The sequence below is a fragment of the Lynx rufus genome, unplaced genomic scaffold (assembly GCF_022079265.1).
Source record: "Lynx rufus isolate CCGP_SWC_20201006 ecotype Redwood Valley unplaced genomic scaffold, mLynRuf1.p SCAF_6, whole genome shotgun sequence".
Lineage (NCBI taxonomy): Eukaryota > Metazoa > Chordata > Mammalia > Carnivora > Felidae > Lynx > Lynx rufus.
Window position 1 is genome coordinate 121,331,651 of NW_025814878.1, and position 18,736 is coordinate 121,350,386.

The following is an 18,736-nucleotide window of genomic DNA, read 5'->3' on the forward strand; positions in this document are numbered from 1 at the left end:
AAACCCATCACGCCTGCACACGTGTGGGGCAGGTGAGCATCTGAGAGCAGGGCCAGGGCTCTCCTCCAGAAAACAGAGCAAGGAACCTCCTCCTCTCCACGGACCGCAGGGTGGATAGGGCCAAACACTGGCACTGGCATTTTGTCCGCAAACGTTCAAGCCTGATGCCCATGTTGTTTGCTCAAAGAAACAAAACCTCCAAACAGCCATCACCCAGACCCACTGACCTTGAATGCACATATTCCTAAAGAAACCCTCCCTGCCAGAAGCAAGGGTTCCAAAATAAATGCAAATAAAAACTGGCAACGGTGATTTCTAAGAAAGTAAAATTCAGTTGAGTGTTGGAAGAGGAAGACAGACCCTGCCCGCTGTGGATCTGGAAGAATACATCTGTCACCTTTCTCTGTGCTCATTCCTCCTTTGTGACTATAAGACTATGTTATAAAGTGATCCTATTTCTATTCTCTACAATAGGGAGCAAAAATTCAGGTTACCCAAAAGTGCTACTGAGTCTAATATACAAATCTAAGAAAATCAGAACTATAGGGCATTGCCACTTGATGTGATTCCTACCCATGTTGTCAAAAGGAAAGAAACAGGCAAAATATGTTATGAATCATTTTACATGGTCCCTAACAGATATTTCCACAAGGTAATTAGAAAGTATAAAACCAGGAAATAAGTAAAACATCAATGCCTAAAACCTTCCTCCTCCCTGTGAGTTTGCAGCTATATCTCAACTACAAAGAGGTGACATATAACCACATCTGACAAGGGAATTAATACAGCCAACGAGCATGATAGGTCAGTGCAGGACATTTTTCTTCACCCTAAAAAGAGCAAATACTAACAAATGCTACCATTTGCTCTTCAAATACCAATGCTGAGGGTTCAAGTCCAGATTACATAAGGCCACATCTGGACACGACAGAATGTGGAAAATTTGGACTCCACATAACCCTTGAGAAAAAAAGTAAGAAACACTCTCAAAGAGCCAATCAGAATGCTGAGTCTAGACCAACCAACAGTGGGACTCAGTGTGCTGTTCCGGAACTAAGTTCAGGGATGCCCAATTACGCACTGGATTTGGAAGTACACAGAATGTCAACACAGAAGATTCTGGAGGAAAGCAAAAGCCCCTCCATATCAGGAGCGGGCTGACCCCCACTCCTCCAAGCAATTGTGTGACCCTCCACGTCCTCTCATGAGCCCTGAGCCCAAGCTGGAAATCAGAACGGAGTATTGGATGACATTGCCTGAGAAAACTTTTCCAGAACAGTTGAGGCCACTAAAGTTTGTGCTTCCAAAAGACTGTCATCCCAAACCACCAGCACGCAGGGCGCCCTGCCCATAACCTCATAGGCAGCAGCAATTACTTTTACTAATTTTTTCAAGACAATTGTGAAGGCTCTTACTTACGTAATGCATACAAGGTAAGAATTATCCCAGCCAGGCAGAATCCTTCAAAGAACCTGAGTGTGCTGAACATTGTCACATTCACTGACAGTGCCACAGTTAGTCCGAAGATCAGAATGAAGATGATGGAAAAAAGCAGCACAGGCCGCCGGCCAACCCTGCATATGGAGAGGGAAAAAATTAGGAATCATCGTTAAACAGGATGAATGCTAGATGCTGAAACCCTGTATCCAGCCGGTGCTCTACAGATGTTGATCTGTACTCACTACAGTAAAAGGCTTTGTAGTATCTACACCAACTTGGTAGATCTAGGGGTCCCTCAGGAGACATTCAGCCCAAACCCTTGTTTTGTACATAAGGGGACAGAGGTCAAACAGCTACTGAACAGAATTGAGACAGGGACTCCATTCCTGTTGGCAAGTCTGTTTCTAAGTATGTAGGAGGATGATTCAAGGCAAGAGTAACAAAATCAATAGTAACTCCCCAAACACAAACCTTGACACACCCAGCATAAAATGTGCTGAGAAATCGCTGACCTTTGGATTTGGCTCCAAAGTCAACATGGACACTGAGCGGAGTGGCTTCATTTCCTTTTTCTGGGATGTTAAGTCGTCCTACCTGACCTCAGGTACATGCGGCCTATCAGAATCAGGGCCCTGATGGCTGCTGGCTTGTTTTTTTTAAGGGATCACAGGCTAAACTAGGACAGGCTGAACTTTAAATAAGGAGTGTGGACCTGAAAGTGAAGCCTACTAAGCAGCAAGGCGGGGGGGCGGGGGTGGGGGTGGGGGGGGCTGTGGTGGTGGTGGAAAGAACCCAGCCCACTGTGTTTCTGAAAAGGGCAGCACAAACACTAGGTTGGCGGGCTACAGAGTGGGCTCGTGCAAGATCGGTGACCGCTAGGGGGCGATGTGCTTCTAGGTGGGGCTGGCAGGACAGTAGGGGTGGTCCCAGGGAAAGGAAGTCACTAGTTCTCCATCCTTCCAGTGCTACCTTTCCACCTTTTCCTTCATCAACTCATTAGGAAAAAAACCAAAAAACAAAACCAAACTCTCCATCACACAAATTAACATAAATATAATCGGCTTGAACTAGAAGGCTAGCTCACAGAAAAACTGGAGTAGTGGACTATCTGCCAAGGGGAAAAAAAATCTAAGCCTGGCACCCCAAACACCTAAAGAGTTGCTGCATGGCTTAAGCTCGCCTAGACATCCTTGTGACAGTCTTATGACCAATAAAAACAGAAAGTAGATTCACAGCCTAGGGCTCAGGATGAGAATAGGGAAATGACTGGAAGTGAATGCAAGATTTCCTTTTAAGGTGCTGGAAATGTTTGACACTTAGAATGTGGTGATGGTTGTATAACTCTGTAAAGATACTAATATTTATTGAGTTATACACTTAAACTGAGTGAGTTTTATGGTATATAAATTACCTCTCAATAAAGCTATTAAGAAAAAACCAACACTCTGTAATGCATATCCTTGTCCTATGAAAGAAATGGATATAATTTCAAGAAAATTTGGGGGGAGGGTACTACAGGAAACAATTTCATCCATAATTTCTTAGGCTTCTAACCATCCCCATTAGTCACACTAGTTTAGTGAAATGAAGCCAAGGCCATGAACTCAATGCCAATGGAAGTCAACTATCCTGTCAAGAGTTTTTAGCCATTACATCCCTTTGACTGGTGCTGGGGTCATTAAGCCCTTGTTGCGTAAGACTCTATACATAGTTTTATCCAAACCCAATTCATTTAAAGAAATAAATTTATAATATGGCTTAGTTGGTCTCCTGAAATGAAGGAAAACAAAGATGAGATCTACCTTCTCCATTTTTATTTCCCTTTACTCCCCTTGTTTGTAAAGTGGGGATAACAGTCTGACTTTACAGCATCGAGATCATTAAGAGATGGCAGATACAGGCGCAATGTGTAGCACAGACCAAACGGTTAAATGTTTAGCTTGTATGATTCCTTCCTACACATCTACATCCCAGCTGCCCACCAAACATGGTTTGCCCTGTTCCAATACTTTAGAAAAGATCCTGATTTTTTTTTTTAACTTGTAGAAACTATTCTAAATCTCTCCATCCCAAATGGTTGCTAAAATCATGAAGTAAAAATTATTTTTAGGAACTCTGGGGCAAACATGGTCTTTGAAAGCAGACACCCTGGTCTTGAATCCAGGCTCACCACTTAGAAACTATGTGATCTTGGGAAAGACTAAGCTTGTTCAAACGGGCCTTGAGTTTTCTTTAGGAGGGACCAGTTACTGCCGACCTAAGGGGGCTACTGTCAGGTGGGGATATGTGATTCAGTAAGCGTTCAACAACTGTTACAATCGCTGGAGTCTTAGTGTGAACTGGCTCCATCCAGAGCAGGATCCCGCTCAGAGATGTCTGACAAAACTACACTCCTAAGTCTGTAATGCAGAGGGGGGACCTAAGGGGGGGCAGAAGAGTGGCCCTCAAGGATGTCCACGTCCTACTCCTCAGAACATGTGAATATGCTACCTTTCATGGCAAAAGTGCTCTGCAGATGCAAATACGATTAAAGACCCTGAGACGAGGTGGTGATTCGTTCAGGTGGATCCAGTCTAAGTACATGGAGACCCTCTTCTGGCCGTAGGGAGCCAGAGAGATATTAGTGTGAACAGGACCTGATTGCCATTGCTGGCTTTGAGGTTAGAAAAGGAGCCACAAGCCAAGAAATGTGTGCAGTTTCTGGAAGCTGGAAAAAGCACAGGAAAGGATTACTTCCTGGGGCCTCCAGAAAGAAATGCAACTCTGTCGGCACCTAGAATTTAGCCTTCCATGAACTGCAGACCTGTGAGTTCATCAACTGAAGCCACCAAGTGCATGGTAATTCATCACAGCAGCCATTGAGAAGTAATACAGGCTCTCAATAGGGAACAGATGCCCCACTCAAAATGAGTTGAGGAGATTTTAATAAAGGGATTATTTGCAAAAGGCTGGGCAGGCTGTAAGAGAAATTTGGGTCTGCTAGCAGAAGGAGAATAAGGGGGAAGATGGTCTGGGAACCCAGAGAGAGAGGTGCCATGTGGAGGGGCTCCTAATGAGAGGCAGCTAGCCTCTGATAGCCCTGCAGAGACCCAGCTGGGGACAAAAACATCCCGCCTCACTATCATCTCTCCTCCAGACCTCTAGCTGGTACTCTCTCCCCATGGCCAGGTTCAGCCAGGAGCTAGAGGGCAAGGGGTCCTCTGGTGCAGTCTAGAAAGGCCAGGGCCCAGGACCCAGGGCCCAGTGCCAGCTGGAGACTATGTAGAGGGCTCGTGGAGGGAAGCGTGCTCAATATCCAGCAACAAAACCAACCACGGAAGGAAGGGAGCTCATCTAGCAAGAACAGTGACTGGGCTACTCCCTTTCAAACGTCTCAACTAACACATTATAGGACAGTATATAATGTATATCCCCAAACAAGATTTGTGTGGAAAATGATACCTTTTTAAAGAAAAAGGTGTACCGGGGTGTCTGGCTGGCTCAGCCAGTAAAGCATTTGACTCTTGATCTCAGGGTTTTAAGTTCAAGTCCCACATTGGGTGTAGAGATGACTTTTAAAAAAAAAGTGTATTCCTGAATTTCATTATATGCTGACTTCAGTCTTAGAAAGCTTAACCTAGGACTTGGTCAACTTCCCTATGTAGCCATGAAACGGGTGCTAGCAGCTGTGAAGTTTGAAGTTCCCTCTAAATGTGCTTATTTCCTTTCAGCAAGGCTCTAGCAGGGAGTTAAAGGTCAAAAATAAATTATAATAAATACAGGATGGAAAACACCAAACTTTCAAGCTGGAACTGAGGCCCTCTCAAGATGTTCAAGAACCACAGCACAAAGCAGCCTGGCCTGGCTCTCCGGGCACCCCTCGCCCACTCACCCCAGACTTTGGAAAAGCAAACGCAAGAGACGTGGCTTTGCAGCATGAGGCTCTGGCTATTTGCAAAAGGAGACCTCCAAACTCCTCTGCCTTTTGTCCCCAGGCCTGGTGTGTGATCAGGGATGCCAAACAGCAGGTATGTGCCAGAGGTAAGAAATCACAAAAACAACTTCTAAACAGTTGAAGCCATTACAGACTGATCCATTAATAGAAGTCCATGTTTACTTTCCCATTATATAATTGAATAAGGACACTCAAACCTCAGCCAACTCTGCAGTTTTTAGAAAGAAGTGACATGGATTATATTAGTATATCTTCCTCATCTATTTCAACGCAGATCACTGGGAAACAAAAGTCGTTGTGGTGAAAATACTGGGATTACAGTATGTTCCAAATTAGTAACAGTTTACTCTGAAAACCTATACGCTCAAGTATTTGGTGAAAAAAACCCTATGCTCCTCCACTTCCCCACTCCTCCCCATGACATGTCAAAAAAAACCCTCAAGGGGGCTGTAGTATAGGTTTTCAGAGGTCACTGACAGCTTCTCTGTTACCGTTCCCAGGGAACTTGTCCTTAAGAAGCATTTACAAATGCTGATTAAGCAAATTCTGAACACACAGGAAGTCACATTACCTGTGAATGCAAGGAACTCCCAAATAGATGTTTGCTTTTGGAAAGAAATTTCCAGAACTTGAAAGTGCTTTTGGAACCCCTCTGGGCCCCACCTGCTGCTCTATTGCTCCCCTACCCCCCTCCAGCCTCTTGCTGGACGGCCTCAACCAGCTGTGTCAGCTAACCAGGGTACAGGAACAGTGCAGAGCAAAGCCACGATGTCAGGAGTTTGCTCCATATCACTCTTAGCCCTTATTACATCACTGGGTCCAAGAAGTCCCTATTCACAAAAAGTCCCTTTAAAAACAAAACAATGTCAAGAGTGGGAGAACAGCTACCCCACACCTCTCTCCTAGAGCAGTCCCATTACTGGACAACCCCGTCACCATTGGGCAATGCTGCTCAGATGTGTGCTCGCTGCTGTCCTTGTGACCACATGGTACCTTAAATAAAAGTGCTGTAGCATGCTTGTGAAGAGGCAGGCTCTGGAGCCACTGGGCTTTCGTTCCAATCCAGCTTGAAAAGCTGAGTAAACCTGGGATTTTACTTAGACTTCTGTGCTTCTGTTTTTCTACTATAAAACAAAGATAATAAATAGTATCTACCTAACAGGGGTGCTCTGAGGATGGGATATTTTAATGCATAGAAATATTTAGCACAGTGCCTGGCAACAATAATCAGTAAGTGTTAGCTGCTAATATTGTTGCTATCATCATCATTATCATCATCATTCTAATTCTCTTCACTACTCCTCTCCATCTTTCTAACCTTCTCACTTTATCATGAACCACACACTTTGCTCCAGGCACTAAGAACTCCTTACCCACCCAAGTAAAGCATATTCATTCTCACCTCTGGTCACCACCCTTCCTCCACCTGCAAATATCCACTCATTATCCAAATGCTGTCTACCTTACAAGATCCACCTTCCCCATGGACCCTGCAGAGGCATCTCCTGGCCAAGCCAACTGTAAAGGACTGTGCCTCTCTGAAATCTGCATGGTATTTGGAAATGTCATCAGCCTACCCATTCAAATCATGTGGGTGGACTTTCTAGCTCCTCCTCTCCCCATTTTTTGATGCATCTCATACACCTACCTCCTCAGAGCCCAGCCCACAGAGCCCTGAACCTATGCCCTCAAACTCTTCCCAACGCAACAATAAACATCAGGAGCAGATGGGGCTGCAAGTTGCATGCAGGTTTTGCTAGACTTAGCAGCTAGCAAATTGCAATGACTTTAAATTCTCACTTCAAAAGGGTCTGTTGCATGCACTGGCCAATCCTTTCGGTTCTGGATTCTCCAGGTGATGGCTTCAGCCCTCTGCACCAGCACCAACACCAGGGCAGAGAAAAGACCTAGTTACAGTAAGCTAACACCGACCATTCTTCTTTAGCCAGCAAAGGCTTGCTGTGGCTTCCAAAGGTTCGTGCACACGGCATGTTGGTACTCACCAGTCAGCAATGCATCCAGTTATTAGGTAGCCAAAGATTAATCCAACCAGTAAGGAGAACTTAGCGATATGGACCTTCCAGGCATTATCACACACAAGATCCCACTAGAGAGGGGCAAATAGAAAATAAATCAGAGAGAAACATACACAGATGCCAGTTGTAGTTAATCATAAGGGCAATATAACAACTACAGTAAAGATCATGACACCATTTGGAGCACCAAGTCACACATCCCATGAAGACTCCCTTCCATGTGTTTGAAAATCCAACAATGAGAAATAGAATCTGCCCACAAAAGGCAGTGTAATGTTTTAGTCCAGGACAGACCATAAAAGTCTGCAGGGAGCACCCCATGAAATGTGGGGGCACATGCTCTTCTGTGCCAGCTACTTGGGGACATAACCTGAGGGAGAGGAAGCAGCTAGGAGGCTGGGCACCAACACCCCTTCTCACCCACAGAGCTGTCACGTGTGCAGGGAGGGAAGGCCCTGTCAACTTTTTGCAAGAGGTATCACAACATGAGAAAATTAAAGGCAACTTCTGTGTTTCCATCCTCCAAACCTCCCCTGTGCTTTATAAGCAGTCTGAAAAATATTTAATAGTTAATGTTGAAATATCAACATTCTCACTTTTTCCCTTGTAAGTGTCCCTTATGCTTTCCCTTATTCCATTCTGAGGCTATCTGCTTAGAGAAGAGAGAGAAAGCCAATCAATTGGTAAATACAGCATTTAGACGCTTTTTACAATTCCATTTTATTATTTAATAAAAAATAAAACAAGTCTCCAAAGTTTTTGTTGTCCTTTTGCAAAATCAGAAGAGAAAACCATGTTTGTTCCCTGGAGATGATGTGTGTCCAAGTGGAAGACATGTGAGGAGGGCACAGCGTTCAAATCCACAAATATCTGGGCCCCAGGAGCAAACCGGCAGGATCTCCGCTGGTGACGCTATGAAGGCTGCGGCCCCCACCCCACATCACCCCATTGATGTCCTCCTTCTGGCGCAAAGAAGTGGCTAAAGAACTTCAGGTCAGTGGAGATGGAGAGATGCACAAAAGGCAGGGGAGCTGGACATGTCAGAAGTTCTGGAAGCAGAAATGGGAATTCGTTGGGGTGAAACCTGATCTTAGCTGTGTCTTACTCAGTACCTCCCACTGCCCCCTTTTCTGTCCATCTTGAGACCCAGATGGCAAGCTCTGGTCCTGTCCCCCGTTTCCAAACTTCTGGAAAGCCTGAGGGAGCCTCCCTGGGAACTCTTAGCTGTGGGTCTCGACTTCAACAGACTTTGGGAAAAGCCAAGCTTCTGCACCTGCTATTGCAGAGTAGAGCACTGGGCCTAGACAAAGCAGGAAGGCAGCCGCCTGTCACACTGTTCCATGACTCCTTGGGACACACATTTGTTCCCTGATGCCCCCAAGGCATGTTCGAATTCCAGAGACCTTGGAGAGAATAAATTTCTCTTCTACCCCATCTGTTTGCAGAGTGATGTCCAATGCCAGGCTCAGGAAGAAAGGGAATGCAAGCACAGACCACACAGGCCTTGTCAACAAAGGATGGTTTGTGCTTGGTTCTTGTCGGGATTTATTCAGGTGTTTGGGAGCGGGGCACTGCTGCTTGCACAGAATCTCATCATTAAGAATTGAGATACGTTAGGGAGTGAATATCCTCCTGTGTCTACTCCAGTGGTCTTCAAACTGTGCTCCAGCAACCAGCAACCTCAGCATCACCTGGGAACATGTTGGAAATATAAATTCTTGGGCCCCACCCCAGACCCATTCAATGAGAACTCCTGGAGTGAATCACAGGAATGTAGTTTACAAGCCTTCCAGGCAATTCTGATGCCTGCTTAAGTCTGAGAACCAGTGGCCAGCCCTGTCCTGCCATTTCCCTGTCATTTTGAGGTTGGTGAATGAGCTTCGAAGTCCAAGGCTGGGGTTTAATCAACTCACCAAAGGCAGGATGCAGCCAAAAACTGCATGAAACACATACGACAGTATTGTCTATTATCTTGTACTGCAAATGAAGGAATGTAAAACTAGATTTAAGTGGGCTTTTTGGAGGCAAATCTGGAAAACCAATATTCATGTATATATTGTTTCCAGGAATAAATATATTAAAAAATTTTTTTTAACGTTTTATTATTTATTTTTGAGAGAAAGAGCGCACAAGCAGGGGAGGGGCAGAGAGAGAGGGAGACACAGAATTTGAAGCAGGCTCCAGGCTCTGAGCTCTCAGGGCAGAGCTGGCCATGGGGCTCGAACTTACGAACTGTGAGATCATGACCTGAGCAAAGTCGGACATTTAACTGACTGAGCCACCCAGGTACCCCTGGAGTAAATATATATTTTAATAATAAACACCTTTCAAGGTGCAACCCATCTTCAGAAATACAGGTTCTGCTTTATAATGTGAGTTACGGCATCATAACTGTGTGTGTATATTCGGTTTCTCCGGCTAGGTTTATATATTCTGAAACCATTTCTGAATTGTTTTCTCTCCTCTCTGCCCAGCACAGATCCTGCCCACAGAGCAATTGATTCCAAGACTAAGAGCTACGTCTACAAGCACACCTGGCCAATCTGAAGAGGAGGTGCCTACAACACCTGTAATCATTAATGTCCCAATCACGTCAGATTGTCCTGCACCTCAGCATGGCACATTCTTGGCAGGAGAGCCTCCTGGTCCCAGGCTGCTGCTGAGGAGAAGGGCACCAGCTGCTGGCTCTATGGCAAAGAATCACTGGCTTATGTCTCCACCCAAACTTCCCATTGATGAGTTTATTTGAAGCTAAGTGACGCAAAAGAGTACATTATGCTTACATTAGATGGCCAGGAGACAAAAGAGATTTTAATGAAAACATTCAGGGAGACGGGGATAATGCCAATACTGTTGTGAGCTCAGCCACCTGAGCAATAATGGTACCCAGCCGAGGGCAGCCACAACCCCATTTAGTTGCTACCTAATAAGACTTTCCATGGTTACCTAACACAACTTGTATCAATTAACAATGCTGGAATGAAAGAAAACACAGTTGAGAGAGACACAACTGCTTCCACGGCCAGTAAGGAAAGAAAGCCTGCCTAGAAGTGTCGGCCAGCATGGTTGTTCTCAGCTTGGGGTAGGGGGTCAGGGAACCCAGAGGGTGCCCTGACCCCCTCAATTAGGCACAAGACTAGACAACTTCTCTGAGACAATAAGCAAACTGCCTCCAGACTCCCCAAGATAAGGTGTCTCATGCCTGGGGATCTGTCTGTAACAACACCCCTGGGGCACATTCCAGAAGCTGGGTAGGGTGGGGCTGAGGGAATCCATGGAGATGGCATCCCTTCCTTTGACTTCTACTTCTAGGATGGACAAAAGTAACTGGAAGACAAAATGTGTTCAGACACAGTAATATCTCCAAAAGAATTTCAGAAGCACGAGGAAGCTTTGAGATCACCTTTCTCTTGAAATATGTTCACACCAACTCTTGATAAAATAGAGCAATTAGTCATTTCGCTAAGCAAGGACTAAGAGACTTTTAAAAATCTAAAATGTATGTAGTATCTGGGTGGCTCAGTCGGTTGAGTGTCTGGCTCTTGGTTTTCAGCTCAGGTCATGATCTCATGGTTCCATGAGTTCGAGCCCTGCGTCGGGCTCTGCACTGATGCTACAGAGAGCCTGCTTGGGATTCAATTTCTCTCTCTCTCTCTCTGTCTCTCAAAATAAACAAATAGACTTTTAAAAAGAATCTAAAATGTACTTTGTCCCTGACATTAGTCTCTACACCCTTTGCATGCCACCAACACAATCACAGAATCCAGAGGATTCTCCCTTTCAAACATATCCTGCCCCCATCCCCCACACTCCGTCTTCACTATGGGCAACCTGACTGACCTGGACTTGGTAGGGATGCACTCATCATTCTGGTGTGTGTTTCTGCAATGTGAGCTGGGAGGCTAAAAACAAACCACTTCCGGACTCCCTTCCAGCTAAGGTTTTGGCGGTGATTTAGGTTCTGTCAATCAGCTGCACACCCTAAAATAACTTCCAGTACACAACCCAGACCTAATTTGGGGGATCACTTGCATTAGGAAGAGTGTGCAGTGGGGGTAAGTGGGCCATCCATTCTGCTGTTCAGATCTAGCAGTGCTCCATCTGGAGGTGGCTCAGGTGTAATCGTGAGCCAGCAGTTGGACAGTGACCTCCTGATTCTTTAGCCTCCTCACTGGGCGGGCCAGTTCTAGGGAGTTGTTCTAGGAAAACTTCTGGAGGCCCAGCCTACAGCTGCTCCTGCAATTTAGTGAGCACTGTTTACCTGTATTCGATCCCTACTCCCTAACCACATGGAGTAGTTTCTGTTATCTGCAAATTGAACCAAAGAACCTGATTAAACTTCCTTGGGACGAGTTGGCAGGGTGAGGACAGGATGTGGGCCATGTCACCATCCTCCCTTCCTGAACTAATACAAGCATCTCCATGCATTAACTCTGGCCTCCCTCAAATCCATTCCCTACAGAACAATGAAAACAATCCTCTAATTAAGCATGTTAACACTTCATCAGCAGGTTTAACACGACCATAAAAGCGTTAAAGTCATGGCCCCGTTTTGTAATCTTAGGCTTGCTTTCTTTGCCATTGTTCCCAAACCAGGGACATTCTATGGAGATGCCTCATGATGCTTGCCAGCCATGACTAAATGGTGAGACAGCTGACCCTAAAAAGTGTTCTCAATTTTAGCTGCACATGTTCTGTTTAAAAAAAAAAAAAAAAAAGGCAGAGGTTGTGGAAAATCTGGCAGACTGTTTTCTATCTATATATTTTAAGGATAAGCTAAAAGAAAAGAAATAAAATTTGCATTATTTTCAAAGGAGTCATCTAATTGCTTGACTTGCCAGAGTAGAAAAATATTCATCAAGGAAACTAATGAAATTTCTAAAGAAGATGCAAAATCAATGGGAGATAAGAAAAGCAATCTTATTTTCGGTAATAATAAATCCTATGATAAAGTAAATGTAAAACAAGAACATGAAAATATTGGAAGAAAACAGATTACTTCTTCAATTTTGAAATGGAGATGAAATCTCTAAAAATTCAGGGAGAAAAAAAAAAGTACCTAAGGAAAGAACTGACAGATTTTATAACACTTTAACCCTTACGACTTCATTACTATTCATTTATTTACTATGATTTAAATTATGTAAATTATTGCTTATTTATTATTTGAAACTTCCATGGGTTAAAAATACCATAAACAAAATTATAAAGATCTAAATTTGTCAAATATATTAGGGGATCAGAGTATGCCGTTCCAAAATACGCCATGTTGGCATAAAGATTATTTTGAGCTGAAGGCAAATGAGAGTCAACATATACAAAAAGAAGCCTTCTCACGGTTTCTTTTATCTGACTAAAAGCAGAAACTTCTGAGAAATGAGGACTGCTATAAATCCCCTCTCCTGGGAAGTTTTATGGCCATGAACAAGACAGAAAGTCTGCACAGAAATGGGTCTGCAAACAAAACTCACTACAGGGAACCTTATCTTCCATGAGTTTCCCCACATATTTATCTTCCCAGGTTTGCCTCCCCTGACAGCCAAACCCCCTTTTCCTTTGTCTTGTCACTTCTCTAAAAATTTACTGTACTTTGTTCAGAATTTGTATAAGCTCAGATTCTAACACCCCTTTGAGTTACTGAGTTTCTCCTGTGTGTTTTCACACTGCATACGTTCATAAACTCTGTTTTTCTCTTGTTCATCGACCTTTTGCCAGTCTAATTTCCAGGGCCCCAGCCACAGAACCTAGGAGGGTAGAGGGAAAAGTGTATTTTACAATATCCAAAGAGTTAATATCTTTAATATTTAATAAGCATTTACATAACAATATAGACTAATACTCCAACTAGAAATGGGTCAAGCACTCAATTAACAAAATATGAAACAAATGGTTAAAAAACATTTGAGAAATACTCAATTCCTCTAATGAAAATCAAAGCACAACACTTTGATTCCAAAAAAAAAAAGATTTTTTTTTTTTAAATTTCTTAAAGATGTAGGAGAAACACCAAGGTGCAAATTTGTGCTAGGAATGTAAACTAGACCCTGTTTCCAGAAGGCAGTTTAACAATACACATCACGTTACTTTAAACAGTGTGCACTCTACCCCAGTAATACCCTTTCTTGGGACTTTTTCCCAAGGAAATTATCAGAGATACCCACAGAGGTCTCAGTGCAATGATGTTCACTGATTGTTAACCTATAAAAATAAAAAATGGGAACTTGACTAAATGTTCAATACTATACAGTCATTAAAATTTTGCTTCTGATATATACAATGAAATATTACTCAGCTATAAAAAAAGAATGAGATCTTGCCATTTGTGATGACATAGATGGACACAGAGGGCCATCTGAAATAAGTCAGACAAATATCATATAATTGCACTTACATGTGGAATCTAAAAAATGAAATAAGTGAACAAACAAAAACAAAAACAGACTCATAAATACGGAGAAAACACTGGTGGTTGCCAGAGGGGATGGGGTAGGGGATGGGTGAAATAAGTAAAGGGGATTAAGAGGTACAAACTTCCAGGTAGAAAGTTTCACCTGGATGAAATGTATAGCATAAGGAATACAGCCAATAAATATTGTAATAATGTTGTATGATGACAGATGGTAACATACTTACAGTGATGAGTACTGCATAATGTAGAGACTTGTTGAGTCACTATGTTGGACTCCTGAAACTAATGTAACACCATGTGTCAGTTAAAACAAAATCTGCCTTGGGGTACCTGGGTGGCTCAGTCAGTTAAGCTTCTGACTCTTGATTTCAGCTCAGGTCATGACCTCATGGTGAGATCGAGCCCTGCGATGGGCTCTGTACTGACAGCACAGCCTGCTTGGGATTGTCTCTCTCCCTCTCTGCCTCTCTCCAACTCATGTATGCATGCGCTCTCGCTCTCTCTCTCTCAAAATAAATAAAATTCAAAACACCCATTAAAACAAAATTTGCCTTTGAAAACTAATGATTGAGAAAAATGCTCATGATGTAATGGTATGAAAAAAACTCAGAATAAAAAAGAACCCAGTGAATAGAAGAGATATTTAAGTATGTAGGGAAAATTATTAGAAGGTATTCCAAACTATTAAAGTGATTATCTCTGGAGGGCTGAATTAAGACTGAGCTTTATTTTTGATTTTATTCTTTCCTTGACTTTCTCAAACTTTCTACAATGAATCTATGAACCTTATAATGACAGAAAAAATACAGCAAATATAATGTAAACTCCCACAATGGTAGGCAGAAATGGTGGTGGTGAGGGTAAGACAAAAATCATTAAAAATTAAAAATAACACTCAAAAACCTTGCTACCTTTTCAGGGATGTGCATTTTAACACAATTTAAAAACTCAAGCCTAGAGGAAGCTGGTGTGGAAACTGACTTAAAACCAGATCTTCAGGGCCCAAAGATTGCTTATGTTAATGCTCATTGACTAAAGCAAAGGCATATTTCTTACAAATGGGAAAAAGAAAATTTTCCCCAAGCTCATCTCTTGTAGTGATGAGCTCGCTCCATTAGAAGCCACATGCTTTCACCCATCACTCTGCAAGTCGTCTGTTCTAAAGCTGAGGACAGTCTGTTGAGATAAAAGGAAACATTTCTGTTCAGCACTACAAAGGGGATAATGCCACTTAAAATTTCAAAAGCTTAAATAAAATAAAACTCCTAACTGAGCTGTAGGAATTTAGAGAGATATAAGGTCAGCATTCTTCTGCCACCGTTTTTCTCCCTAAAGTAGCGTTCCAGCAGCTTCTCATGAACCACTGGTTTATAGACCATGGATTTGCCATTTCCACATTTCTTAATTGGAGACCATAGAAATGGGCAAGTGCGCACACACCCATCCACCTGCAAGATCAGTCATGGACGCACACACTCTACGTGAGCAATCTGACAAAGCACATTAGCTACAATCAGCTCCTCGACATTTAGGCAGCCTCTTCTACCCTGTGTTTTTAAATAATTTTTTAGTCTAGCAGTACATGGATTTTTTTTTCCCTAAAAGACTTCATCAAAATTCAAAATATACTGCATGTCCTGAAAACCCCAAATTGCTCTCTGCTTTTTGCCTCTAAGCTCACCCTCCAATTCTAGGAGATTCACTGCCAACAGTAGCCAACACAACTGACAATTAAAGTTGGCATCCTTGCAAGCTTCCTTATATGACATAATAAACACCCTTGCCAGGTACTCTGGGGGGATTTTTTTTTTTTTTTTTTTTAGTTTTGTTTCTCTGTCTTTCATTAATTGCTACTGAAATTGCTCTTTAACTTTTTTTTTTCTTAACTTAGTGCCAAAAAACCAAGACATGTCGAAGGAAACAGTTGCACCAAAAATCTATTGCAAGCCCATTCATGCTAGATATAAGACACACTTCGACTAGAAATCCTTCATTCCCAATCATTTGCAGGACACCCAATCCAGAACCAAGGCATTAAAGTTGATTATGTTTCTTAAAGTTCACACAGCCCCATTTCTGATTAATGTAGTAATTTTGGATTCATTCTAACCCTCATGCAGGGATCTCTATCTCGTTTCTTCATTTCTTTTTCCAATGACAACTCTTACTGCCTGCCACTTCCTGCTGTCACGTTCCCAGGAAGAGAAATGAAAACTGCAATGCTTTAGTTATTGATACTGGGGGCTTCCCTGGTTCTTCCTGAATTTGACCATTTTTTAAAGGGCTAGAAATACAAAACTGTGATCGAAGAGAATTTTAAAAGTAAACAGAAAAATAACCACCTGAACAGGCCCTTACTAGTCAATGTAGGATCATCTATGGGAGACACTGATTTTCCTTTACTTTTTCTTAAAGGAAATAAAGACATGTATTGTTCTCAGCAGAGGTTTACATTACTGAATATTCTTATTCATTTGGTTTAATGCCCCCTTTGGCATTTGGGGAAACTGTATCTATATCCCACAAGGCAATGAGATTATAAATAAGTAATGCCCTTCTACCAACCAAAACCTTGGAGAGTCTTTCCAAATTCCAAAATGCATATTTTACTAATGGCCCTCACCAGCTACCCTTATAAAGGGAAATTAAGAGTAAGCCCTCTAAATTAAAGAGGCCTATTGCAAAGCCAGAAAGAAAGAAAGAAAAACCTCCACAGTCCTAGGCATTAAACAGGAGGAACTATTAATGCCCTGAGTGAAATCAACACACAGGCTCCTTAGCACACTAATTCATATTTAAGTAACTGGAAGACTTTTAACTTGAAAAATTAAAAAGTTGCTTCATATGTTACTAGAGGATATCTTTTAGTATGACACAATGCCTGAGCAAAACTGGACTGTAACATTAGCATTTAAAATAGCTCCACTAATTCTGGAAGGAGCCAAGTATGGGAAACTTTTGACAGTTGGATCAGGGAACCTTTGGAATGAGAAGAATTTGATGAGCCAGGTGATCAATCAGAGAAGAATTCAGAGGCAGAAGGAAAATCATCTTTCGTTTGCTGAAAACAAATGCCTCAATCCCATCCTACTGCCTGACTTAACACAGCCCTGTTAAGTTCTCTGTATGACCTGAGCTGCCCCTCCCCTCCAATTCACATGCCTGCCCCACCTGCCTGCCAACCTCTGGCATGATCCAGCCATACCAAAGCACCCGCCAGGTCCCCAAAAGCCTCGTGGTCCTCGCCTGCATTGCTCTTCTGCACCTGCCCCACAATATCCACATACACCCCAATTTTTGGGGCTCAATGCCCATCTGAAGGACAAAACTCATTTCAGCCAATGATATACAATGACATTGTGTATCACCAGTGCATTGTAGTGTGCTGACTTTCTGTACTGCTTGCATTGTTTTCTTTCAATGAGCATGCATTATCTTTGTAAGCACACAATTAAATGAACAGGGAGAGGGGTACAAAATTACAAAGATTCAAATGAACACATTTCCATAGATCTATCAAGTTCAATAAACTCAATTGAGGGTGTCTCTTGTTTCTGTACTGGATCAGAGACCCCTTCTCGCTATTCTATGACATCCTGTATCATGACAAACATGCAGACTATGTAACATGCATATTGTAATCACCTATTGTTTACAAGTTTTTCTTTACTAGCTCAGGGATCAGCAAACTACAGCCTGCAGGCCAAGTACTGCGCTGCCACTTGACTTGTAAATAAAGTTTTATTGGAACACAGCCACACTCATTCATTTACATATTGTCTCTGACTGCTTAGGCATTTCCACTGCTTATGCAGGGTTAGGTAGTTACAATAGAGACCATAAGGCCTGCAAAGCTGAAAATATTTATTATTTGGCCCTTCGCAGTTAAAGCTTGCCAACCCCAGAACTAAACTGTGAGTCCCTGCAAGAAAGGGACCATGTCTTATTTCTATAACCCTAATCTCTAAGCTAATGTCTGGAAGGGGGGATATGCAAAGCTGCATCCTCACCCAGGAGCTCCCACTCCCAGAATTTCTTTGTATTTGCTTGTGTTCACTGAACCATGCATCTTCTACTCTTCCCCCCACCGTGACTGTAGTTCTTCAAATATAATTTAAACAATTAATACATATTATACAAAATTTATATAGGCAATATAGTTTTAAATGTTTCCGCTTACCTTTCCACTATTAGCAACTTACCTCCAGGGAAAGATAATTCTAGTTTTATTACAAAAACCAATAGAATATTCAATATATGAGAAATTTTTCTTAAAACAATAAAGAACTCTCTAATAGAATAAATATCTATTCTAAATTAGGCATTGTTTTAAGAAGAAAGGAACTAACATTTGTTAACTACCATAGTCTAGCACTCTGCAAGCTGCTGTGACCAGCCTCTCTCATTCAGATATCACAACGATCCTACAACACAGGTATCATTATCAGTGTGCCCATTTTACAGATGAAGAAACCAAGGCTAAGAGATGTGAAGCAACTAGTCTGAGGTCAAATGGATCTTTAAGAGAAGATAAGAAATCCATGTCTGATGAAAACTACTATCCTTTCCCCCAATAAACTCAAAGAAACAGCTCTAGTTCATGCAAATAAAAACAACTCCCTGGTTTGTATTACACAGGTTATAAATTTTTTTTTAATGTTTATTTATTTTTGAGAGAGAGAGAGAGAGAGAGAGAGAGACAGAGTGCGAGTGGGGGAGGGTCAGAGAGAGAGGTAGACACAGAATTTGAAGCGGCCTCCAGGCTCTGAGCTGTCAGCACAGAGCCTGATGCAGGGCTCAAACTCACAAACGGTGAGATCAGACCTGAGCCAAATGCTTAATCGACTGAGCCACTCAGGAGCCCCAATTGTCATAGGTTATACAGCTTTGGTGTTGCTGGGTATGCAACACTTCGTG

The 18,736-nt window shown here is 42.5% G+C and overlaps 1 protein-coding gene across 3 annotated transcripts in view; it reads right to left on the minus strand.

Annotated features, from left to right (window-relative positions):
• Positions 1 to 18,736, minus strand: part of SLC22A23 (solute carrier family 22 member 23) — a 182,385-nt gene that overhangs the window by 134,927 nt on the left and 28,722 nt on the right. For 2 of the 3 annotated variants that reach the window (XR_006966230.1, XM_047102594.1), the window contains exons 2-3: positions 7,378 to 7,481; positions 1,420 to 1,574 (exon numbers count right to left, since the gene is read on the minus strand). Coding sequence is in view for 2 of the 3 variants with exons in the window: in XM_047102594.1 (XP_046958550.1) it covers positions 1,420 to 1,574; positions 7,378 to 7,481 (259 nt within the window). In the remaining variant the exon portion in view is untranslated. The remainder of the gene's footprint in view (positions 1 to 1,419; positions 1,575 to 7,377; positions 7,482 to 18,736) is intronic. The other variant, XM_047102595.1, reaches the window with a different exon arrangement.